The 20,802-nt window shown below is 38.5% G+C and overlaps 1 protein-coding gene across 2 annotated transcripts in view; it reads right to left on the bottom strand.

The window, feature by feature from the left end:
- Positions 1–20,466, bottom strand: part of LOC117925405 (adenylate kinase 5, chloroplastic) — a 28,476-nt gene extending 8,010 nt beyond the window's left edge. The window contains exons 1-9 of one of the 2 annotated variants that reach the window (XM_034844404.1): positions 20,160–20,465; positions 19,952–20,053; positions 18,060–18,188; positions 17,842–17,976; positions 7,539–7,685; positions 6,291–6,365; positions 6,102–6,195; positions 5,093–5,145; positions 4,807–4,935 (exon numbers count right to left, since the gene is read on the bottom strand). In XM_034844404.1, the coding sequence (XP_034700295.1) occupies positions 4,807–4,935; positions 5,093–5,145; positions 6,102–6,195; positions 6,291–6,365; positions 7,539–7,685; positions 17,842–17,976; positions 18,060–18,188; positions 19,952–20,053; positions 20,160–20,354 (1,059 nt within the window). In that variant the 5' untranslated portion in view covers positions 20,355–20,465. Of the gene's footprint in view, positions 1–4,806; positions 4,936–5,092; positions 5,146–6,101; positions 6,196–6,290; positions 6,366–7,538; positions 7,686–17,841; positions 17,977–18,059; positions 18,189–19,951; positions 20,054–20,159 lie in introns of both variants that reach the window. The other variant, XM_034844406.1, reaches the window with a different exon arrangement.
- Between the last annotated feature and the right edge of the window lie 336 nt (positions 20,467–20,802).

Genomic DNA, 20,802 nt, shown 5'->3' on the forward strand with positions numbered 1-20,802 from the left:
TTCCTATATGCTAGTTCAGAAAGATTAAAGAAAGCTAGCCCACCTCCAGCAAGGCATACCATAAAAAGGTTAAGGGTTGTTTGATAATCATATTAAGTGCTGAAAATTATAAAATCAATATGCTTGATAACAAAAAAAGTTGCCTCTTAAAACTTCAGTTTAACTTAAATATGATTTAAAATTTTTGGTTGTGCAAACCTGACAACATTGAAAGCAATACATGCTTAGTTTAAAATTAGTATTCAACCTTGTATGCAATGAATCTTACCAGCAACAAATTTCTCTTCCTCTACCCTCTTTATCTGCTTTGCAATTTTGAGAAGGATTTTTTTTTTGTTAACTTTTAAAAGGAATTTTCTTCATTGCAGAAATTTGTCATGTGTCTCTCCTTATATTCTTCTTATAGACCTGTCAAAATATCTATTTATTATTCAAAAAGCCCACTTGATTTTTTCATTTCTAAGAATATATTAATAGTTTTTTTTTTTTTTTTTCATTTAAATGGGAATGGTTTCAATTTCATCTTTCTTTTTTTTTTTTCCCTCAAGTCCCTGGACCAATGATTTATCCTGGAACCATAAAACTAATATTTCCTTTAATAGATGACAAGTGGATGCATATAAATTCTAGATGTTAAAATATGAGTGGAAGGTTGGAATGTTGTCATGTCTTTTTACATAGATTTTTTCATTGAACATGGGTAGTGTTGATATTTATTAAGATAATACAGATAAAAGAATAAAAAAAAATGCGACAATAGGGATTATTAGATAGTTTACTTATTGTACCACATGAATTCAAGATGATAATAAACTTTTCACTATTACATATTCAGGTATTTGAAGTTTACAGAACTAAATTTTTAGTTTATTAAGATAATATTAGTGAAAGAATGTTTTAGAAAAATATGATCATAGGGATGTAGGTTGAAATTTATTAACAAATTTCAACCTTCATCATTTCTTACTTTAATGAAGAGTTCTAATAACTTCAGTACTTGAATTTAAAATGATATGAATATTTAACTATTACAGATTCAGGTCTTCAAGCTTTGGACTGACTCAAATTTTTAGTAATTCTATTTATTTTTTTTTTTGATAAGTAATGATGAGATATTATAAACATGCACCAAAGAAAGAGCGCAACAAGGTACATAGGAAATATACAACGAGCACCAAGAAAACAGCAAAAAAGCTAAGGAACAAACCAAGGCTAGAAAACCAAAAAACAGCTCCCTCTCTTACCAACAATCCAACCAATCAACAAAATCAATTAGAGACAAAGTGTTATCACCTACATACATCTTTACCACCACCACCACCTCCCCACCCCTCCAACACACACACATATATATACTTCTAAGAAAAGTGCTCTTCAGAATTTTGATAGACAATTCCTCATTCTCAAACAACCTTCGATTTTATCTCTTTCCAAATAGTCCAAAAAATACATAAAGGAGCAACTGTCCAAACCTTCTTATGCTTCTTACTAATGAAGAACCCATGCCACCCCAATAAAGTCTATCGTACCATGGTCGACAAACCCAAGGAACACCAACCAAAGAAAATAACAACTACCAAAAAATCCTTGCCAAGGTATAATGGAGGAGAATGTGATCTATGGAATTCTCTTCCACTTTACATAAACAACATCTATTAACCAATGTCCATCCCCTTTTTGTAGTTGATCAAGAGTCAAAACCTTTCCCCAACAAGCTTCCGACACAAAGAAACTTAATTCAAATGGAGCCCAAGGGTACCAAATGACCCCCACCAAAAAATAAGGTGAGTTCCCTAGCTTTAAGGTAGCATAAAGAGACTTCACTAAGAAGGTTTCATTCCTTGCATCCATCCACATTGCCTTATAGTCCTCTCTATTCACTATCTTTCCTTCTAGTCTTGCAAAAAACTTGCTTTATATTATCAAGTTCCCAATCATTAAGATATCTTGAAAAACAAAGATTCCACTAACCCCTCTCCCCAAGTCGATCCCACAAGCCCATTACTCAAGCCTCTTTTGAAGAGGATAAAGTATACAAAGATGGAAATTGAATATAAAAAGGCTCCTCTCCATATCACCTATCTTTCTAGAACTTCACCCTCCTCCCATTACCTATGACAAAAGACAATTTTTTATTAAAAGTATCTCAATTCTTCCTTATAGCTTTCCATAACCCAACACTATACCCATCTCTCACATCACAAGTCCACCAACCTCCTTTTTACCTCCCCATACTTGCTACCTATAACCTGTCTCCCAAAAGCTCTCCTTTCACTTGCGAAATGCCAACTCCATTTACACAACAACACTTCACTAAGCAAAGAGAGACTCTTAATACCCAAACCCCTTTTTTTTTCTCCAAAGCCCTACCAACCCATAAAAAACCTCTTTGATTTCTCCTAAGCCTCATACTAACTTTTCTCAAGATAGAGAATAAAGACATGAAACAAATGGTAAACCGGCTAAAGTAATTTGGATTAAAATAATCCTTCTCCCTTTTGAAATATAGGCTTTTCCACAATGACAACCTCTTCCAAAACCATTCCTCCATTCCATCCCACTACCATAGGGGACAACCTCTTTTACTAATTCAATATTGACACAAGGCATAGTTTCAAATCCTAATAACAAAGTGACAAGCATACACATATATTCTTTTTTTAGCGAAAATGAAAGTTCTCTAATCAAGAGAAAATGAAATTAAACAAAAATCATATAGAGAAATAACATTGAAGCAATATTCTTTCTAGTTACATTTTTTTAATTATAAAAGATTAGTTATCGCAACACTCAAACACAATAGAAAAAATAAAGTGAAATAAAGAAGACGAAAGATTTTGGTGGTTCAAGGTAATCACATACTTCCATGGGTAAGGAAGATTGAATTTATAAATAAATTTCAAGAATACATACTTCAAATTCTTTCAACCCTTCTCTAGGCAAAACCCAATACACGCTTTGCTTATCTCTCATCGCTCTTTCATCACTTTTTCTTCTCCATTTCACTTTTTTTTTTTTTTTTTTTGTTGCTACATTTGGGTGTTGCAACTTTCCCAACAAGTGGTGTAAGAACTTTGATTGTAGATGTCTGAAAGAGCCTTGATTGAAGATGTCTAAAAGAGCCTTGGTTGAAGATGTTTGGAAGAATCCTATTTGATGATTCCAAGAAAAGCAAAGAGAATAAAACACAAAACAAGATTATAGAAAGAATTCATGTTTAAGGTGGAGTTAATCGTTCCCTTATCAAGTGATATAAGAAGAAAGGGGATCATGACACACGACAAGATCAGGGTGCACAAAGAAAATCGTGGCACACGAGGAGAGTGAGGCGCACAAGGAAACCGCACATCATGGAGAGATGGAAGATAGAATTAATGGAATTTAATTCAAGGTGGAGATTGTTGGGTAGTGTCTCAAATTCCAAATTGGAATATATTCCTCTTTGTAGAAGGAATATCATATAGAATATTTCCTAAGTTGGTATGCGATTGTAATTAGATTTCTTATAGAGTAAGGAAAGCTAGTGGGAATATCTTTATAAATACTCTAGGTTATGAGAAGAAAAAGTTATGGGTAGAGATGTGAGGACTATACCTGGTGGGTGGAGATGTGAGGAAGAGAAAGAGACACCCAGTGGAGCAAGAGTTCATTAGGGCGTAGATGTGAGGAAAAGTGAGAGATACCTAATGTAGCAAAAAGGCTCATGGTTCAAGGTAGAGATACAAACAATGGGAAAAAGTGGAATGTTTTGGGACTCAATAGTTGTATTTGCTTTTTGTCCTTAGTAATATTTTTTATCGTATAGTAGAATGTTCTCTCTCATCCATGGAGGTAGGCATGGTGGCCAACCCATGCTAAAATCTTGTGTACCTTTGTGTTTGGTTTACTTTATTTTTGTGTTCTTTCATTAATCTGTTTACATTAGCACTTCCGCTGGCCCAACACCTTAAACTATTAAAAACTTTGCTAGTGCAATTTCTACCAAATACTCTTCCTAAGGAAGAGGGCTTGTCTACATCACAAAAGAGGCAAAAAGGACTACACAGTTCCGATTATTAATGCAAGTTGAATGCCTCATTGTAAGATAACTGATTTTGAAAAATGTAGGAGCACTTCATAAACTGACATAAATGACAACATATAATGATAAATAAGATGGTTCTTCTTATTCTTTTTGAGTTATAGGATTGCATAACGGTAAAACCCTGGTGTGGTGATCAAGTCATCAAATACTTCCAAGCAAGAAACTTACACATATCTAATCAGATGTATGACAAAAGAACCAAACAGAGAACAAGTGCCATTTGACAAAAACAGTTTCAAATGAAAAGGACAGTGTCCCCATTTGCACTATGGAGTATCCAGTTCATTAATTAATCATTCTATTCGGGATGAAAAATGTCAAACCATTGAAGCCAGATAAAATCATCATATTCCAATATGAGCATGAAAGTAGTACGGTGTATAAGTATGATATTATATTAGCTAAGCCTTCAAGTACAAAGGAATTTATTTTCTCTGTATTGGTTGGTATTCTTTATCCTTATATGCTTCCTAATACAAATCTTAGCTTTAAGAATATATATATATTTTCAAGATGTTCAGAATGGTAGAGCATCTCCTACACTTGTGTAGTAGTTTGTTAAGACAATCATAGCTCACAGGAGAGTTTTGTATTGTCAGAAATTAAAAAAAAAAGTAAAATAAGATATTAAATGGTTGTTCAACTGCTATGGAACTAATACTGATTTCTCTGTTGAAGTAACTGAATCTTCAACCAGACAAAGACAAATAAAATTAACTGACCTTTAATCGAGTTCTCCCATCATTTACAGCTCTTTGTGTGGCCTGCAGAACATCATCATAGAAATATGTCCTGATTTCCCTAGAATGAGGAATGTTATTCAATCTTGTAGGAATTCCCCTCCAGTTTTCCTGTGAAAGGCTAAAGCAAAATAAGTACAGAAAAATAATAAAACGAATTACCTTTTATTTTTTGTTATTTTTTTGTTTATCCATTCATAATGTAAAGGAAAAGTGTTAATGAGGAAAAAAATTCAATTATTAAACTTTACAATACACAACCAGATACCTGGCTTGAAGAGGCCAGATTTGAAAGACGTTCACTTGCACGAATTGATTTTTCTGACACAAAGAAGAGTCAAAAGAATGAATAATAAATAGATAAAAGAAATAAAAGAAGATTGACGGACCACAGAGGCTAAAGTTTGTTAGGTAACTGAAATTCAAATAAGTTTCTTAACTTCATGGATGAAGTTCTCAATATATTTAGTAAGCATCCCTTATTGAAAGTATTATAAGAAAATCAGAAAGATCACCAGCAATGATTTTTTCATATTTTTTTTCAAATACCAAACTAGCTAGACAACAAACTGAATCAACACCATACAAATAGTAATGCAAAACTTTTTTTCTTTTTTTATCAGAAACAAAATATATATTGATAACGATGCATAACTATCAGTTGGCATTTTATTAAATGATAGATACATGAATCCCACTGTAAAATCTAAAGAGAGAATGAACAGAAAAGCATGTGCTGGATAGGTTGTACACTTAGATAAATTTCGAAGAAAGAATAGTCCGGTCCCAGGTAAGTACAAGACAAATGGGCTATTCCTTCGAGTGAATAGCAGTGTGTGCCCTATGTGGGCACTGATACCAGATCAAGATCAATAAAGAAAACACCACTCTTCAGATGTTTTAGACATCTTCTATTTAATCAACATATTGATATATGACTCCAAAATGAAAGGTCTCTTTTGAAGTACAAGAACAAATGAAAATTTAACTATTGTATGATGGGCTACCTAGTTAGACATACAAGTCTTTGATTCAACAAGAAAAAAAAGGTTACTTTCACAAGATAAATATGTCTAGACTCCCACAAAATTGGGGCTAAAAAAAGGCACTTTTATGATCAACATTGAAAGAAAAATATGGTCCATAATCATATAAGTAGAGAAACATATGAAGCGCACAGGATGGTATGGAAAGTGAACCAAAGGATGCAAAAAAAGCTTTGTTTATGAATACCTCGATGAAATCTCCGAAAGTGATAAAATTCTAAAAACGCTTACCTAGTTTCATCATGTTTTCTTTGTCTTTCTGCACTTTGGACAACAAAGAGTCTATAGCTTTGAAAACCTCATCTTTTGAATGGTTTCCATCCACCTGTATTTTCAGAAACAATGAAACCAATAATAATCACTGAGACTCATAAGGAGAAAAATAAACGCAAATATCAACATGAATAGACATGCAAACACCTTATTCATTATGGTGGAGTATGTTGATAAGATTGCTTCTGCATTTTTCTTATATATTTCCAGACGCGATTTCACCTGGACACAAATTAAGAAGATACATGTTAGATACCAAACAGTAGGAGCTCCTAGTCAATTAGCCTAGATGGAGAAAAAACATAAAGATAACTAAAAAGAATTTGTTTATCATGTTTCAAGCATGATGTTTCTCCTTGTCAAAGTTGTAATGTAATCTAAAGTGCAACAGTTGATAGAAAACTCTGTCCCACTGTTTTAATTTAGAGCATACACAGTGCTGTCTCACTTTAGACCCAAGCCCACAAGACAAAAATATTTTCCTAAATGAATATTTGCATTCACAGCACAAATCCAGTTTGTGTCCATTATTTTTTCCTTTTAAGGCAGAATTGATAATAAAGAAAACTAAAGAAAATTCAGATCGATTGGTGCAAAACAGAACCAATTGTTTTAGATGGTTACAAGGTATCCACATGACTGGGTACTCTCAATTATTTGACATGTTACTTTGCTGTCGTTCACTATATCAAGTATTCCCTTACCTCTATTTATGATTTTACTAAAGTTAAAGAAGAAAAGGACCAAGACGCACCTGCATTCTCAGCTTTTCAATTCAAATGATGTGGCAACTACGGTGCAAGTGTTAGACTTGGCCAGGATTTAAAAGGCAGCTTAATGTTTCAAGGTTTGTGCTAGATATTGTTTCTGTCTAGGTTTACTAGTTTTGTTAGGACCAAGTTATGCAGTATTTTTCTGGTATTCTGGTTTAAAAGAAAAGAAGAAAGGAAAATATAAATGCTTTTTGATTCAGGGGATACCAATCCATACATCAACAGGTTTGAATAATACATCAGATCCATGACGCCATATGATCAACTCCTACTTATCAACCCGTTTTTGCTTTTTCTTTTTAGTCATGTGAACATATCCACCTCACAGCTAATAAGTGTTTAACATGTTCCTATCCAGGTTATGGAAAACTAAAGGATGCTCAAAGGAATTTTGTTAAAGTGCAATTAAGTTCCAATTTATTACAGCCCTTGATTTGGTGTTTTATTCTCTCTTTTTTGAGAAACCTATTCTCTATAGCAGCAAGATTTTCTTAAATAAAAGTACCATCAAATCCACTGTAGCACTAATAAACAATCACAACATTATGTATCTAAGGAAAACAATAAATGAGTGATCAAATAGGAACTATGAAATTGGATAATAAAGGATTTGCAGTCATACTTTTTCCTCAGTATCATCAGAACGAGTTACAAGTCTTGCTTTAATTTCCTCATTCTCTGGAGGGAAAAATTTTAAATGATAAATCTTCCCTGTTACTGGGTCCACCCGTCTACCAACACATCTGTCGATTAGAATTTGATCAGGAACCTGAGAATTAAGAAATAACATCTCTGTAAAAGACCAATCTTGGAAATAGTTTTTATTAATTGAACAATTGAAAGGATGTTTAAAAAAAGTGTCAAGATTGTAACTTGAGTTAAAACTTGAAGGGGCCAATGAAACTGAAGATATAAATGCAAATGAACCCTTGATCTCTAATTGACAGAAAACAAGAGTCCTTTTCAGTATCAAAGAGGACACAACATGCTAGAGTCAATTTCTAATACCACAGATGCAATTATACAAGATAGAGAAAAAGGAACTGCAATTTTCTGCATACCAAACATATATTAATCCAAAGTGAAAAGTAAGGCAATGCCTCTGTCAAGATCTATTAGAATTATCATCCATTACTAGGACTCTTGTTCTCTAGGTAGTGTTTACTAAAACTGGAATGAAGTACAAGAATGAATAGGTGAATAATATGTAACTAAAGCCCCTATAAAAGCCTATTCTTTTACCTATTAGGTACCTCAAGACTGTAAGTCTCAGTGAATATCATCTTTTTTCTTAGTTGAGATAAATTTCAAACCAAGTAATTAGATGCTTCAATTTAAACTGTAGGGCAGGCACCTATCATATGTGACCATATGACAATTCATGAGCGTGATCTCAAAGGGTGACTAAAGCAAAGGGTGAAGTTCCTTTTCATCAGCAACAGCCCATTTGTCAGTTAAAATGCTAGTACGAATTCAAGGGCACCTACCAAGTGGCTCCAAATAAACAACATCCATGGGGTCTAGCATCAAGCCAGTGAAGGCAAATTATTGGTGCTGCATCTCATATGTGACAGGGCAAAAGATCTCCTGACCTCAAATTTACAGGTACAGTATATGCACTGATAAGAAGAGGTCAGATTTAACAAAGCAGTCCCAGTCCACCTGTCTGAACATGGTGGAATGAAACAGTAATGACTAGCACTTGACTGGGGCACCATTGCCAACCAGAGGATGGCAAGGACCAATGCTGCCAGAGAAGAGTTCTTCCTCATACTCAGATAATGAAGCAAAGAATCACTAGGAAATATCATGTCCATGGAAAACAACAATAATGCCTACAGAAGAGACCCCTCCATGGTACGGATGGAAGCAATAATGACAACATAAAGAGTAGCTAATAGCATACATGATGGTAACTGCTCCTCACTAATATGAGAGATTGCCACACAAATCACCAAGATTTGGCCTACCACATGGACAGGAAATGCAAAACCTGCAAAGTTAAAAAAATTCAACTTTGCTGAAGGAGGAATAAAACTCGCTACTTTCTCCTTGCTATTCAGATTTCTAAGTTCTAAAACTCCTCGCTACAGATAATTGACTGGTTTCTAAGCAGGCAAATATCTCTTTTTATCCTGATGAAAGAGTAGTGCTTCCTCATCAAGTCCGTTACTTAAGAGCCAATACCAGGTTCACTGATTACCCACCAGATAACATTTCTGAGACAGATAATAGACAGTTCCCTGTCCGTCAACAGCCCATAGCATTATTAGCTACCACTGCAAAGAAAATCAACCGTTTCCTCCAGCTTTAAAACCCAATTTCAGATCCATAAATCATGCCTTTTCATCTTTCAATCTTTCAATTTTCTGTCAAAATGACCTAGCATACTTGAGTTCATTAAGGCTCCATTCCTCCTATGCATATTCTCCTTAATTCTACCACCTACTAGTTTTGATTACAAGCCTATCTGAAACCTATTCCGTATGGAAACTGTTCTATCTGAAACATTTTCCTTTTGATAAATCTTCAATTATAATATGCCCTATGTTATGCTTATCCACAACATTTTCATAATCTATGAGTTGAAAATTGATTGCCTATCCACTGTCCATCATTCAAACTTAAATCTTCTGCCCTTATTATTATTATTTTTATTTGATATACAAATAAAAAATATATTAAAAGCACCTATTAAAAAAGGGAGGGCACTCTCCTAGCATACAAGAAGCATACAACAGGGCCAAAAGTAAAAGACAAACAAAATCCACATTGACATTAGTCTAGGAGAGATGAAAAGCCGACTTGAAAACCATCTTGAAGAGACCAGCGAAACTAGTGGTAGAGTTCATAAATAAGGGAACCCTTATGAGATTGATCTGAGCATTGGACCCCTTCAGAGGAGCTTCGATTATGCTCCTTCAAAATTGTCCAAAATAAGCATAAAAGAGCTATTCTTCAAGCATTCCTTCTCTCTGACTCATAATACTCCCATGCCAACCTGTAGTAGCTCTTTAGGACCAAATAGACGTTTAAGAGATAACAAAATGTGGCACAACCACCTATTTTTCCCATATGGGATGAGGAGATTGTTAGCAGATTCTTTTGCATTTTTACACATATAACAATTACGGATTACCAAAACCCATCCTCTTCTTCGAGCTGATCCAAGGTTAGGATTCTTCCCATATGGCCTCCCATGTGAAGAAACCCACTTTTGCAGGAGCTCAAGAGTTGCACACTTCCTTTGGTGGGAAAGGCACTCCTCCATCCAATGCTAAGAACTTCCCACTCTTACTAGCCTTCCAAACCAAACTATCCTCCTTCCTGCTACATCTCCCTAACACTTGAAGCTTTCAAAGCAATTCCTTAATGTTGTTGACCTCCCAATCTTGGAAATGTCTTAGGAAAAATAGATCCCAAATGAACTGCCCACCCTTTGCCACCTGAACATCAGCCACCCAAGCCTCCTATCAAGTTGCAAAAGAGAAAAGAGAAAAAGTCCTTTAAAGGAATCATCACACTAAATATCTTCTCAAAGCTTGATTCTTCTCTTGCAACAAATCTTGTTCTGATCTTAATAGATCCTCATCCTTTTCTCACTGTCTTTCAAAATCCAACACCATATCTCTCCTAACTCAAGAGCACCAACCTCCCAACTTTTCCCCAAACTTTCCAACGGTTACCCTTCTCCAAAGGACTTCTTTTTCCTCGATAAATTTTCACCACCATTTTCTGAATAAGGCTTTATCAAGTGTTGATGAAACATTAATACCTAAACCTCCCTTTCTTATGATCTTTGCAAAATGTTGACCACTTCACTGGATGGATTTTCTCTCAAGAGCGCCTCTTCCCCATAGGAAGTCCCATTGAATTTTTTTTCCAATCTTAGTGCCACCTTAGGTATGACAAAAAGGAATATGAAGTAAATAGGCAAGCTACTAAGAGTACTTTTTAGTATGGTGAATCTCCCACCTTTAGAGAAGAATTACCTTTTCCAAAGAGTTAAACATTTTAAATGCCTCTTTTCAACCACATCTCAAACAGCTTAAGACTTGAAAGAAGGTCCCAAAGGTATACCTAAATAAGCAACTGGAAGCTTCTCCACCCCATATCCCAACACCAAAGCAGCTCCTCCACATTAGGGACCTTCTATACTGGGATTAATTCACTTTTTTTCAAGGTAACTTTCCATCTTGAAGAAGATTCAAATCATAGTAGAACCCAATTCATGTAGGTTTAATCTGGACAATTATGAAACAAGTAAGGTGTCATTAACAAAAAGGAGATGGGAAACCTCCACCCATTATCCTCCCCCCTTCCCCATCTTAAAGCTTGAAATAAAGCCTCCCTCCCCTGCCGTTCCCAATTTTCTACCTTGTATAAGCCTGCAATTAACCCTTTAAACCTCAATTTTTATTTTTTTGTTTGTACTTCTATCTTTTTTCTTCTGCTTTAGCAAGTACTGAATAAATTCATTTACAAATAATATATATGCTATATTATTTGTAAATGAATTTATTCAGTATATATATATATGCTATAAATTTTGAGCAATTGTGAGTACATGGAGGAGAGAGAAAGGTCTAGAGAGAGTGAGCGAGAGCGATTGCTTCAGGGCGTGAACGGGGACGCAGCGAGCTTTGTCCAGTCAGGGGCTCGGAAAAGTAGTTTTGGGGTGGAGTCGAAGACCTTTGAGGTCGAGACAGAAAAGAAGAAGGGCAAGATGCAAATCTTCATTGTGGAAAGAAAGAGAGGAGTCTCTTCATGGATTAAGCTGGGGTCGGCGAGCTTAGAGCCGCTCCTGGAAGGTTTGGTTTTCTGCACCAAGGACACGAGAATTGGACATTGGGAGAAACTTTGGCAAGAGAATGGGAGGATCTTCTTGCTAGTGAGAGGCGAAAATAAGGGGGGATGCTTCCTTCGTTTGGGTGTTGTCGACCGGGAAAAGAAAAGATTTAGCATCTTTGTACCCAAAGGCAGAGGAGCAAAAGGGGGTTGGGCTCTTCTGTTGGAGGTGTTACGGGGGGTGGATGTTGCTTCCGAAAGGCAAGTGAGACAGAAGGATAAGGAAAAGCCGTGGAAACCCTTGTTGGGCAAATCCTTCGCAGAGGTGGTTAAGCAACCTTGCAGCAATGGAGAAGTGGTGGTTAGGGTGGAAGTCGACAATAGGGACTTAAGCCAAAACTTAAAGAAGCTAGCCCACTGTCTTGTTGGTTGCTGGGACCCCAAGCTAGGGAGACCCAAATGGCAAAGTTTTGGGGGCTGAAGGGCAACTTAGGACTAGCTAAATTGGAAAGTGGCAAGGCATTATTGGAATTTGAGGTGATGGCAGAAGCTGAGAAAGCCCTAAAAGCTAGGGAAGTCTCGATTGGAGGTTTTTTCATGCGGTTGGAGAAGTGGAGCCAGATGACGGGATGTCTGATGGAGGGAGAGAAAGAGAGAGAGGCCTGGGTGAGAATCGTAGGATTGCCCATCTCTTTATGGGATCGGGCCATCCTGAGAAGGGTAGGGGAGGAGTGTGGGGGGTTTTTGGATATCAACGCTAAAACGGAGAAGATGAAGGAGTTGTAGTGGGCTAGGATCCTGGTGAAGCTTAATGGAGAGAAGCTCCCTAATACGGTGGAAATTTGGGTCGAAAACATGCGCTATTCCTTATCTTTGTGGTGGGAGACTAGGCCGACACTAAGATCGTTGCCGGCTGAAGAAAGGGGGAAACCCTTCGAAGTTGTAGGAGAGGTCGAGGGTGAGTTTCTGCCACACGAGGGCAAGCGCGTGTTGGAGGATGAAGGTGGTCCAAGGCTCGAGGACCAAACGCAGTCTGCCGATGGGACGCGGGGGCAGACAAACGGGTCGGGGCGCCCCTTGGACTGTTCTCGGGGGCTTGCTGGGTCACCTTATGGGCCCCAGGGAGTTATGAGATTGTTGGGTGGGCCCATCAAGCTTGGCCTCTTGGAGGAGTCTCAAAGCTCCATGCTAGACTATGGGCCTGAGAGACTAGACCCAACCCCCTCTCTTGGGGTTGAGTTCTCCCTCGGGCCGAAGGTGGTGGAGGATCCTAGACAGGCCAAGGCCTTGAAAACTATCGTGGGTTTTGGGCCGGCTAGATCGGACGACGGTCAAGGCCCACCCCAGTCTGTGGAGTCTAGAGACCACTTTGGTGAGGCCCAAAACTCAAAGAGGTTTAGCCCTAGTCCTTCGAGGAGTCCATTTTCTGAAACTTCTTTTTTTTGGGAGAAAGATGGCCTGCGCTAGGCTTTGTGAGGCAAAGCTCCACTCCGAAGAGAGATCGAAGACTGATCTCGCCCTTTTTGAGGAAGCGTTGAGGTACGAGAGTGCTTTTTTTCATTTTGGGTGTTTGGTTTCTAGGCCCTATTCTTCTCCTTCTTCTTTTTCCGGTCGGACTCCATTGGGGGAGTATTGCGACCTTTCTGGGGACGGAAAGGAGTGTGATGAGGGGGAAAATTCGTTTCGCTTACTCAATGGTACGGAGTCCCTAGTGGGTGAGACTGTCAAATGCTGGGACTTGACGGAGGTCAACAAAGGCAGAATTGAAGAACTTGGAAAGGAGTTGTGCTATGCTCAAACAGTGCCACGAGAAACAAAGGCCTTGGGGGAGCCCAGCTGGGAGGAAAGTGATCTGGCCAAGTTTAGTAAATTCTTGGGGTTTTCGACAGAAAGTCTGGAGAAAGATATTGTGGACTTCTTGATTAAAATCCGAAAGAGAAGGGAAAGAGTTCACAGAAAAACCCTTCTGGAGAAATCTAAGTTCGAAAGGGAACTGAAAAGATTAGAGTGCTCCATTAACTATGAAGAGGGGAAAAAGCAAAATGGTGGAGAGCAAGTAAGAGGGTGTCAGATTATGGAAGTTAAATGAAGCTAAGACTATTGAGCTGGAATGTTCGTGGAGCTAACGACAGTTCCAAAAGAAGGGTAATTAAGGCTATGAATAGGAGTCAAAGGGTGGATCTTTTTTGTCTTCAGGAGACCAAAATTTACACAATGTCAGAAGGGTTGGTGAGAAGTTTGGGTTCTGGTGGGTGGTCAGATCGGGGGGCCCTGGATGCTTATGGCTCTGCGGGAGGGCTGCTGATCTGTTGGGATAAAAGGACTCTGGAAGTGCTTGAGATGGAGGTGGGAAAATTCTCAATTTCCTACAGGTTCAGGAATGTGGAAAATGGGCTAACTTGCATCTTTACTGGTGTGTACGGACCTTTCTCCAGAGAGGATAGGGACTGTATGTGGGAAGAGTTAGGGGCAATCAGAGGCTTGTGGGATGATCCGTGGTGTTTAGGGGGTGACTTTAATGTCATCTTGTCCCAAAGGGAAATGAGTAGTCAGGGAAGGCTGACTGGAGCTATGAAAAGTTTTGCCCAGACTATTGATGAGTTAGAACTTCTCGATTTTCCTCTGCAAGGGGGTGCTTTCACTTGGAGTGGGGGTAGGAATAATCAATCCTGGGCTAGACTAGATAGGTTTCTAGTGACTCAGAATTGGCTGGATATGTTTAGTGGGGTCGCCCAATGCAGATTGCACAGACCTACCTCTGATCATTTTCCTATATTGCTGATGGGTGGTGGGTTAAGGAGGGGCCCTACCCCGTTTAGATTTGAAAATATGTGGTTTAAAGTTGAAGATTTTAAAGTTCTTCTCCGAGGGTGGTGGCAGGGGATTGAGGTGAAAGGAAGGGCCAGTTTCAAACTGGCCTCCAAGTTGAAGGAGTTGAAGCAAAAAATTAAAGTATGGAATAGGAAGGTGTTTGGAAGGCTGGAAGTCAATAAAATTCAGCTCTTCAACAAGTGGAGTACTGGGATGGTGTGGAAAGCAAGATGAGCCTTTCTGTAGAAGAAACTGAGCTGAAAAAAGAAGCTAAGGATGCTTTTAATAAATGGGTGCTAATGGAAGAAGTCCACTGGAGACAGCAGTCAAGGGAGTTGTGGCTTAAGGAAGGGGATAGGAACACTGGTTTCTTTCACCGGATGGCTAATGCCCACCGTAGGAATAACTCCTTGGACAGGATCATGACTAATGGGGAGTGGTTGACTGAGGATCAGGAGGTGAGGGAGGGGATTGTGAACGCTTTCCAGAACTTACTCTCAAAAGAGTCGGGATGGAGAGCTGACAGGGCTGCAACTCAATCAACTTAATTCCCAGGAAGCTGAAGTCTTGGAGCTACCTTTTACTGAAGAGGAAATCCATTTCGCCTTGATGGAGATGAATGGAGATAAAGCTTCAGGCCCGGATGGGTTCACAGTGGCATTTTGGCAAGTCTGATGGGATTTTGTGAAGGAGGAGGTTGTGGATTTGTTCAAGGAATTCTATGAGCATAGATTCTTTGCCAAATGCCTTAATACTACCTTTTTGGTCCTTATCCCTAAGAAATGAAGTGCTGAAGACTTGGGAATTTCAGGTCCATTAGCTTGCTTGGGGGTTTGTACAAGCTTTTGGCCAAAGTCCTGGCGAATAGGCTGAAGAAGGTGTTAGAAATGGTGGTTTCTGTGGACCAAAATGCCTTTGTGAGAGGCAGACAGATTTTGGATGCTTCTCTAATAGCCAATGAGGTGATTGATTTTTGGCATAAAAGAAAAGAGAAATGGTTGATCTGCAAATTGGACATTGAAAAAGCTTATGATAGTATCAACTGGAAGTTTCTCATGAAGGTGTTGCTTATGATGGGCTTTGGGTCTCGTTGGATGGATTGGATGTGGTGGTGTATTTCAACTACCAAATTTTCTATCCTAATCAATGGGGTGCCTGCTGGATTTTTCTCGAATTCAAAGGGGTTGCGGCAAGGAGACCCTCTCTCTCCTTATCTCTTTGTCTTGGGTATGGAAGTGCTTAACACCCTTCTTAGAAGGGCTGGTGAGGGGGGCTTTTTATCTGGCTACAGGCTTCGGGGGAGAGGGGGAGGGGAGTTGACTGTCTCCCACCTTCTTTTTGCTGATGATACAATCATTTTCTACGAAGCTAGAAAAGAGCAATTAACCAATCTAAGCTGGATTTTGGCGTGGTTCGAGGCGGCTTCCGGTCTAATAATTAATCTTGCTAAGAGTGTTCTAATTCCTGTTGGGGAAGTGGATGAGTTGGAGGTAGAGCTAGGGTGCAGATTGGGGGCTTTACCCATTGTTTACTTGGGGCTACCCCTTGGAGCCCACCATAAAGCCTCTTCAACTTGGGATGGGGTGGAAGAGAGAATGAAGAGAAGACTAGCCCAATGGAAAAGACAATACATCTCCAAGGGTGGGAGAATCACTCTCATCAAGAGCACTTTGGCCAGCATACCCATCTACTTCCTGTCCCTTATTCGCATTCCTAAGTCTGTTGCAAAAAGGCTTGAAAAACTTCAAAGAGACTTCCTTTGGGGGGGAAGCTTGGAGGGGAAAGCTCACTTAATTAACTGGGAGGTGGTGTGCAACCTAAAAGAGGAGGGTGGTCTAGGCATCCGGAAGATTGACTTGCTGAACAAAGCCTTGTTGGGTAAATGGATCTGGAGATATGCCTATGAGAAGGACAATCTTTGGAAAAGGGTGATCGGGGTGAAATACGGTCAAGAGGGGTGTGGATGGAGGACTAAGGAAGCTTGTGGGTCTTTTGGAGTGGGAGTTTGGAAGGAGATCATGAAGGAGGCTAATTGGTGCGGGGAGAGCATAGAGTTTAAGGTGGGGAAGGGGACTAGAGTAATGTTTTGGACTGATAAGTGGTGTGGTAATGCGGCGTTGTCCCAAATTTTTCCCCAGCTATTCACCTTGGCGGTTCACAGGAATGCAACAGTCAATGAAATGTGGGACTCAAGCCTTGGTCAAGGAGGTTGGAATCTCAAATTTGCTAGAGATTTCAATGATTGGGACCTGGATCAAATAAGAGATATGCTCAACTTGCTAAGCAACTTCAGGACTTCTCCAGAGGAGGATTCAGTAAGCTGGAAAGGAGGGGGGGGGTCGTGGCGCTTTTGGGGTTAAGGGTGCTTATAATATGCTGATTGGCTCCATAGTTTGCGCCTTCCCGAATAAATGCATTTGGATGGATAAGGTCCCAACAAAAGTTTCTTTTTTTGCTTGGGAAGCCACGTGGGGGAAGATCCTCACTTTGGATAGGCTTCAAAGAAGGGGGTGGCAGCTCCCTAACCGATGTTTTTTGTGTGGTTGTGAAGAGGAAAATGACAATCACATTCTTTTACATTGTATAGTGGTTAAGACTCTTTGGGAGATTGTCCTTGCCATTTTTGGGGTTAAGTGGGTGTTCCCTGAGTCTGTTAAAGAGGTGTTATTTAGTTGGAAGGACTCTTTTGTGGGGAAAAGATTTGGAATTCCATTTCGTTGTGTATATTTTGGACGATTTGGAAGGAAATGAATAGATTAGCTTTTAGGGGGGGGGGGGGGGGGTCGTTAGCCATACAGAAACTCAAAAATTCTTTTGTATGTAATCTGTGGAGTTGGGCTAGGGTGTACATCGGAGAGGAGTCCTCTTCACTCTTAGGCTTTTGGAGTGGCTCGCGACCACTTAAGGGTTGGTGAGGTTGCTCGCTTTCTTTTTGTTTCTCGTCTTAGGCTTCTGTGTATACCCCCTGTATACTTTGTGGCTTTTTGGCCCTTTTTATATATCGTTGTTTATCTATCAAAAAAAATAATATATATGCTATACAAGACCATCCAATTTTAAGAGAAAAGCATGGAAGCTTAGGATACCAATTCCAAACAAATATTCATTATCCAACAAATTGATGAAACAGTTTCAATGCTAGATAAAAGCAAAGTGTGTTAGTCCCAAAAAGAGTAACTTGTGTAGAATAAATGTAATGCTAGTCAGCATATCATAAAATCTTTCAGGAGACCATAAGTATATTTACTACTAGCAAGCTGATTCAATAAGTTTTGAGCAGTTCCACAGGATTGAAAGTTAATAGCACAAACATGTGAATCACATACATCTAGTACTATATAGACATCCGGTCTAATCTTCAACTTCTCAAGGCTTTGTGCCTGAGCAAAAGTTCGTGGAAACCCATCCAAAAGCCACCCTTTCTCTTTTGCATCTTCTTGTGATATTCGTGTTGTCACCATCTGCCAGACAAAGTTTTTCATTTTCTCAAATACTGAAAGGGGAAAAGGAAATATATAGATAAGTTAGCTAAATAATGTAATACCATTATCACAACTTCATCTGGAACCAGACGACCTGTATCCATGTACTCTTTTGCTTTGTTTCCAATTTCTGACCCAGATGAGACCTCTGATCTTAGGAGATCACCAGTGGATATGTGCACCAACCCAAACTGAAGAGAAAACAGTTATGAATGAAAATCATAAGATTAGTGGACAAACTATGGTTTCCTCACATAGAAGACACATGGAACCATAATTAATGAAGAAAATATACAGTACCAGAAGTAGGATATCAAGCATTGTGCAAAAGAAAGCAATTAAACTAAACAGACGAAAACTTCTTAAAGGAACATTTAAAAAGGAGGGGACGGGGGAAAGAAGAACCATGGATGAAGAAACAAATAGGCCTCCAGAAAGAACATGGGAAGCATGAGAAAAAGCAAATTACTGCATCTTGGACTGCAGTATGCCTGCCTGCCTAAACAAACCAATGCTATGGTATAGAAATAAGAATAAGGAATATGACAAAGAAAAATCAGACATAATAGAAGAAGATAAATAATTGGTCCATCTCAAGTGCATCAGGTCATGCTGTCAATGGATCTGTGATATTAGCTCTTAGTACATTCACCAAGGAATGGAGAACAGAGTATCAACCCGGGTATTTTCTCTTTCCCAATCATATGTCCAGCTCTATACTCATTACCCTTGATGAATTGATGCAACTTTATGTCAACCACAGTTTGAGAAAATGAAATCCATGGTGATAATTCAATTTTATGAAATTGGGTCCATTTCATGTATGATCCACAAAAGAATGTGGGTTTATGCTTATTTTCTTCATAAAAAAGTGGAAAACCAACTAATCTATCAGCCTTATATTTGATGTTCTCAAACTTCACATGAAAAATACAAATATTTTACATCTTTCTGTGAGCACATAATCCTATTTTCTTCTTCTCAACTCATTTGACTAAGATTGGATAAAAGAACACTTAACAAGACTCTTAATATTATTTATCCCCTTCTTTCTCCTCCTTCTTAATATTATGAGATTTAAAGAACATGGTGTTCTATTCAACAAAATGAGACATTAGTGAAGAAAACATGAAAGTCTGCCAATCGCTTAAAGACTGGTTACTAGGTAACAGTTAAGAAACATAAGAGCCAGTTGGTTGCATCTTGTAGATGGTGCAATTATACAATGTTATTAATTATGGAAGCAAATCCACATTATGAAACCAATCACAAGACATAAGCCAGTTGTACTAATTCAGTTTCATCATCCATTTTAGTTTTTTAAGTGCACATTGGATTACAAAACGAACCAATAGGTACAAGAAGGATGAGTATCCTTGAGGAAAAAAAAAAATAGAGGAATTACAACTTTCATTACAAGAAATAAGATGTGAGCCCAAATTAACCTTCACTATCCATTGACAAAACCTAAACCACAACCTAAACATTCCAACCTAAAAAAAAAATTAGAAACATCACAATGTTATCCAAAGATCTCTTAAAAAAGAAAAAAAAAAAAAAAAAAAGAAGAAGAAGAAGAAGAAAAAAACACTAGTTACATGAAAGGAACTTTGTTGCCATGGTCTCAATGCAGAGAATGATTAAAGATTCACAAGCAAGATTGTGGAATTTATTTCCCACCCTAATCCAGATTTGACAAAGGTCAAAAGTTTCAATCAATTTCATCTAATGAACCTTTTCTTTCATCAACCAGATATCTAAACTATTAGTCCAAATATTGAGCATGGCTAAATTTCAGAACCTAAAGCTGAATTCTTATCTCAAAATTTCAACACAATCTAATTGCGTCTATATCCACAATTGTCTGCGAGCTACAAAACAGCGATCAATGCCATAGGCAAGTAAAGTTCTAAGTTCTAAGTTCTAACCACGTGTTCATTTCCAATTATCTTACCTTCTGAACAATCATCTCACACTGCGTCCCTTTACCTGAAGCCGGTGCCCCCGATATCATTACCTTCAAGGGCTCGCTTATCGCACAACTGACTCTTAATCCCTGCAATAAATAAATAAAACCAACAAAAAGATCAGCAAAGCCAAGAGCACAAAATCCAACACAGAACAACAAGTGGAAAAAATAAAAAATAAAAAAAGAAACTAACCTTGGGCTCGGGGTTGATGCTGAAATGGGTGTCTACATGAACTCCGAATGACAAGCGGCGGCAACGTCGACGACCGAAAGAGATGGAGGAAGAAGAAAAGGAGAGAGGGAGGGAGCAGAGAGGAGGGAGGGAAGGAACGGAATAGAGATTGGTGCAGTGAAGATGAGAAGGAGGAGCGAGAGAGCTTTGGAGCATTGTCGATGAATCACACGGAGGTACGGACGGACGGAGGTAGTGAGTTGTAACTGGTAAGAATGTAGCAGGCAGGGGAGGGTGTTGGAGAGTCGAGGGGCTGAGTAGTGGGTGGCGTTAACCGAAAAATGGACACCACAGGTTCCGCGGTGACACGGTCCACCAGGCATTTATTTAATTAATGAAAATAATTTGTGGCTTCGGAAATTTTTGAAACCAAATTTACTAATTTACTGCTATTATAATATTCTGAAAAATAAGTTGAAATAATTTGAGTTGTTTTAAGTGATTAGATCTTGGTGGCTAAAATTAAAAGCAGAAGTTAAGCGTTATTTTTGCTTCATCTCTAAGCACTTGCCATTGAGCTTGTAACACGGGAAATGTCTTCTTAAATGTCTAACACCTTGAATTAACAAGGGTACGTAAATAAGCTCAGGGTACATTTCACAGT

Source organism: Vitis riparia, chromosome 11 (genome assembly GCF_004353265.1).
Source record: "Vitis riparia cultivar Riparia Gloire de Montpellier isolate 1030 chromosome 11, EGFV_Vit.rip_1.0, whole genome shotgun sequence".
Classification (NCBI taxonomy): Eukaryota; Viridiplantae; Streptophyta; class Magnoliopsida; order Vitales; family Vitaceae; genus Vitis; species Vitis riparia.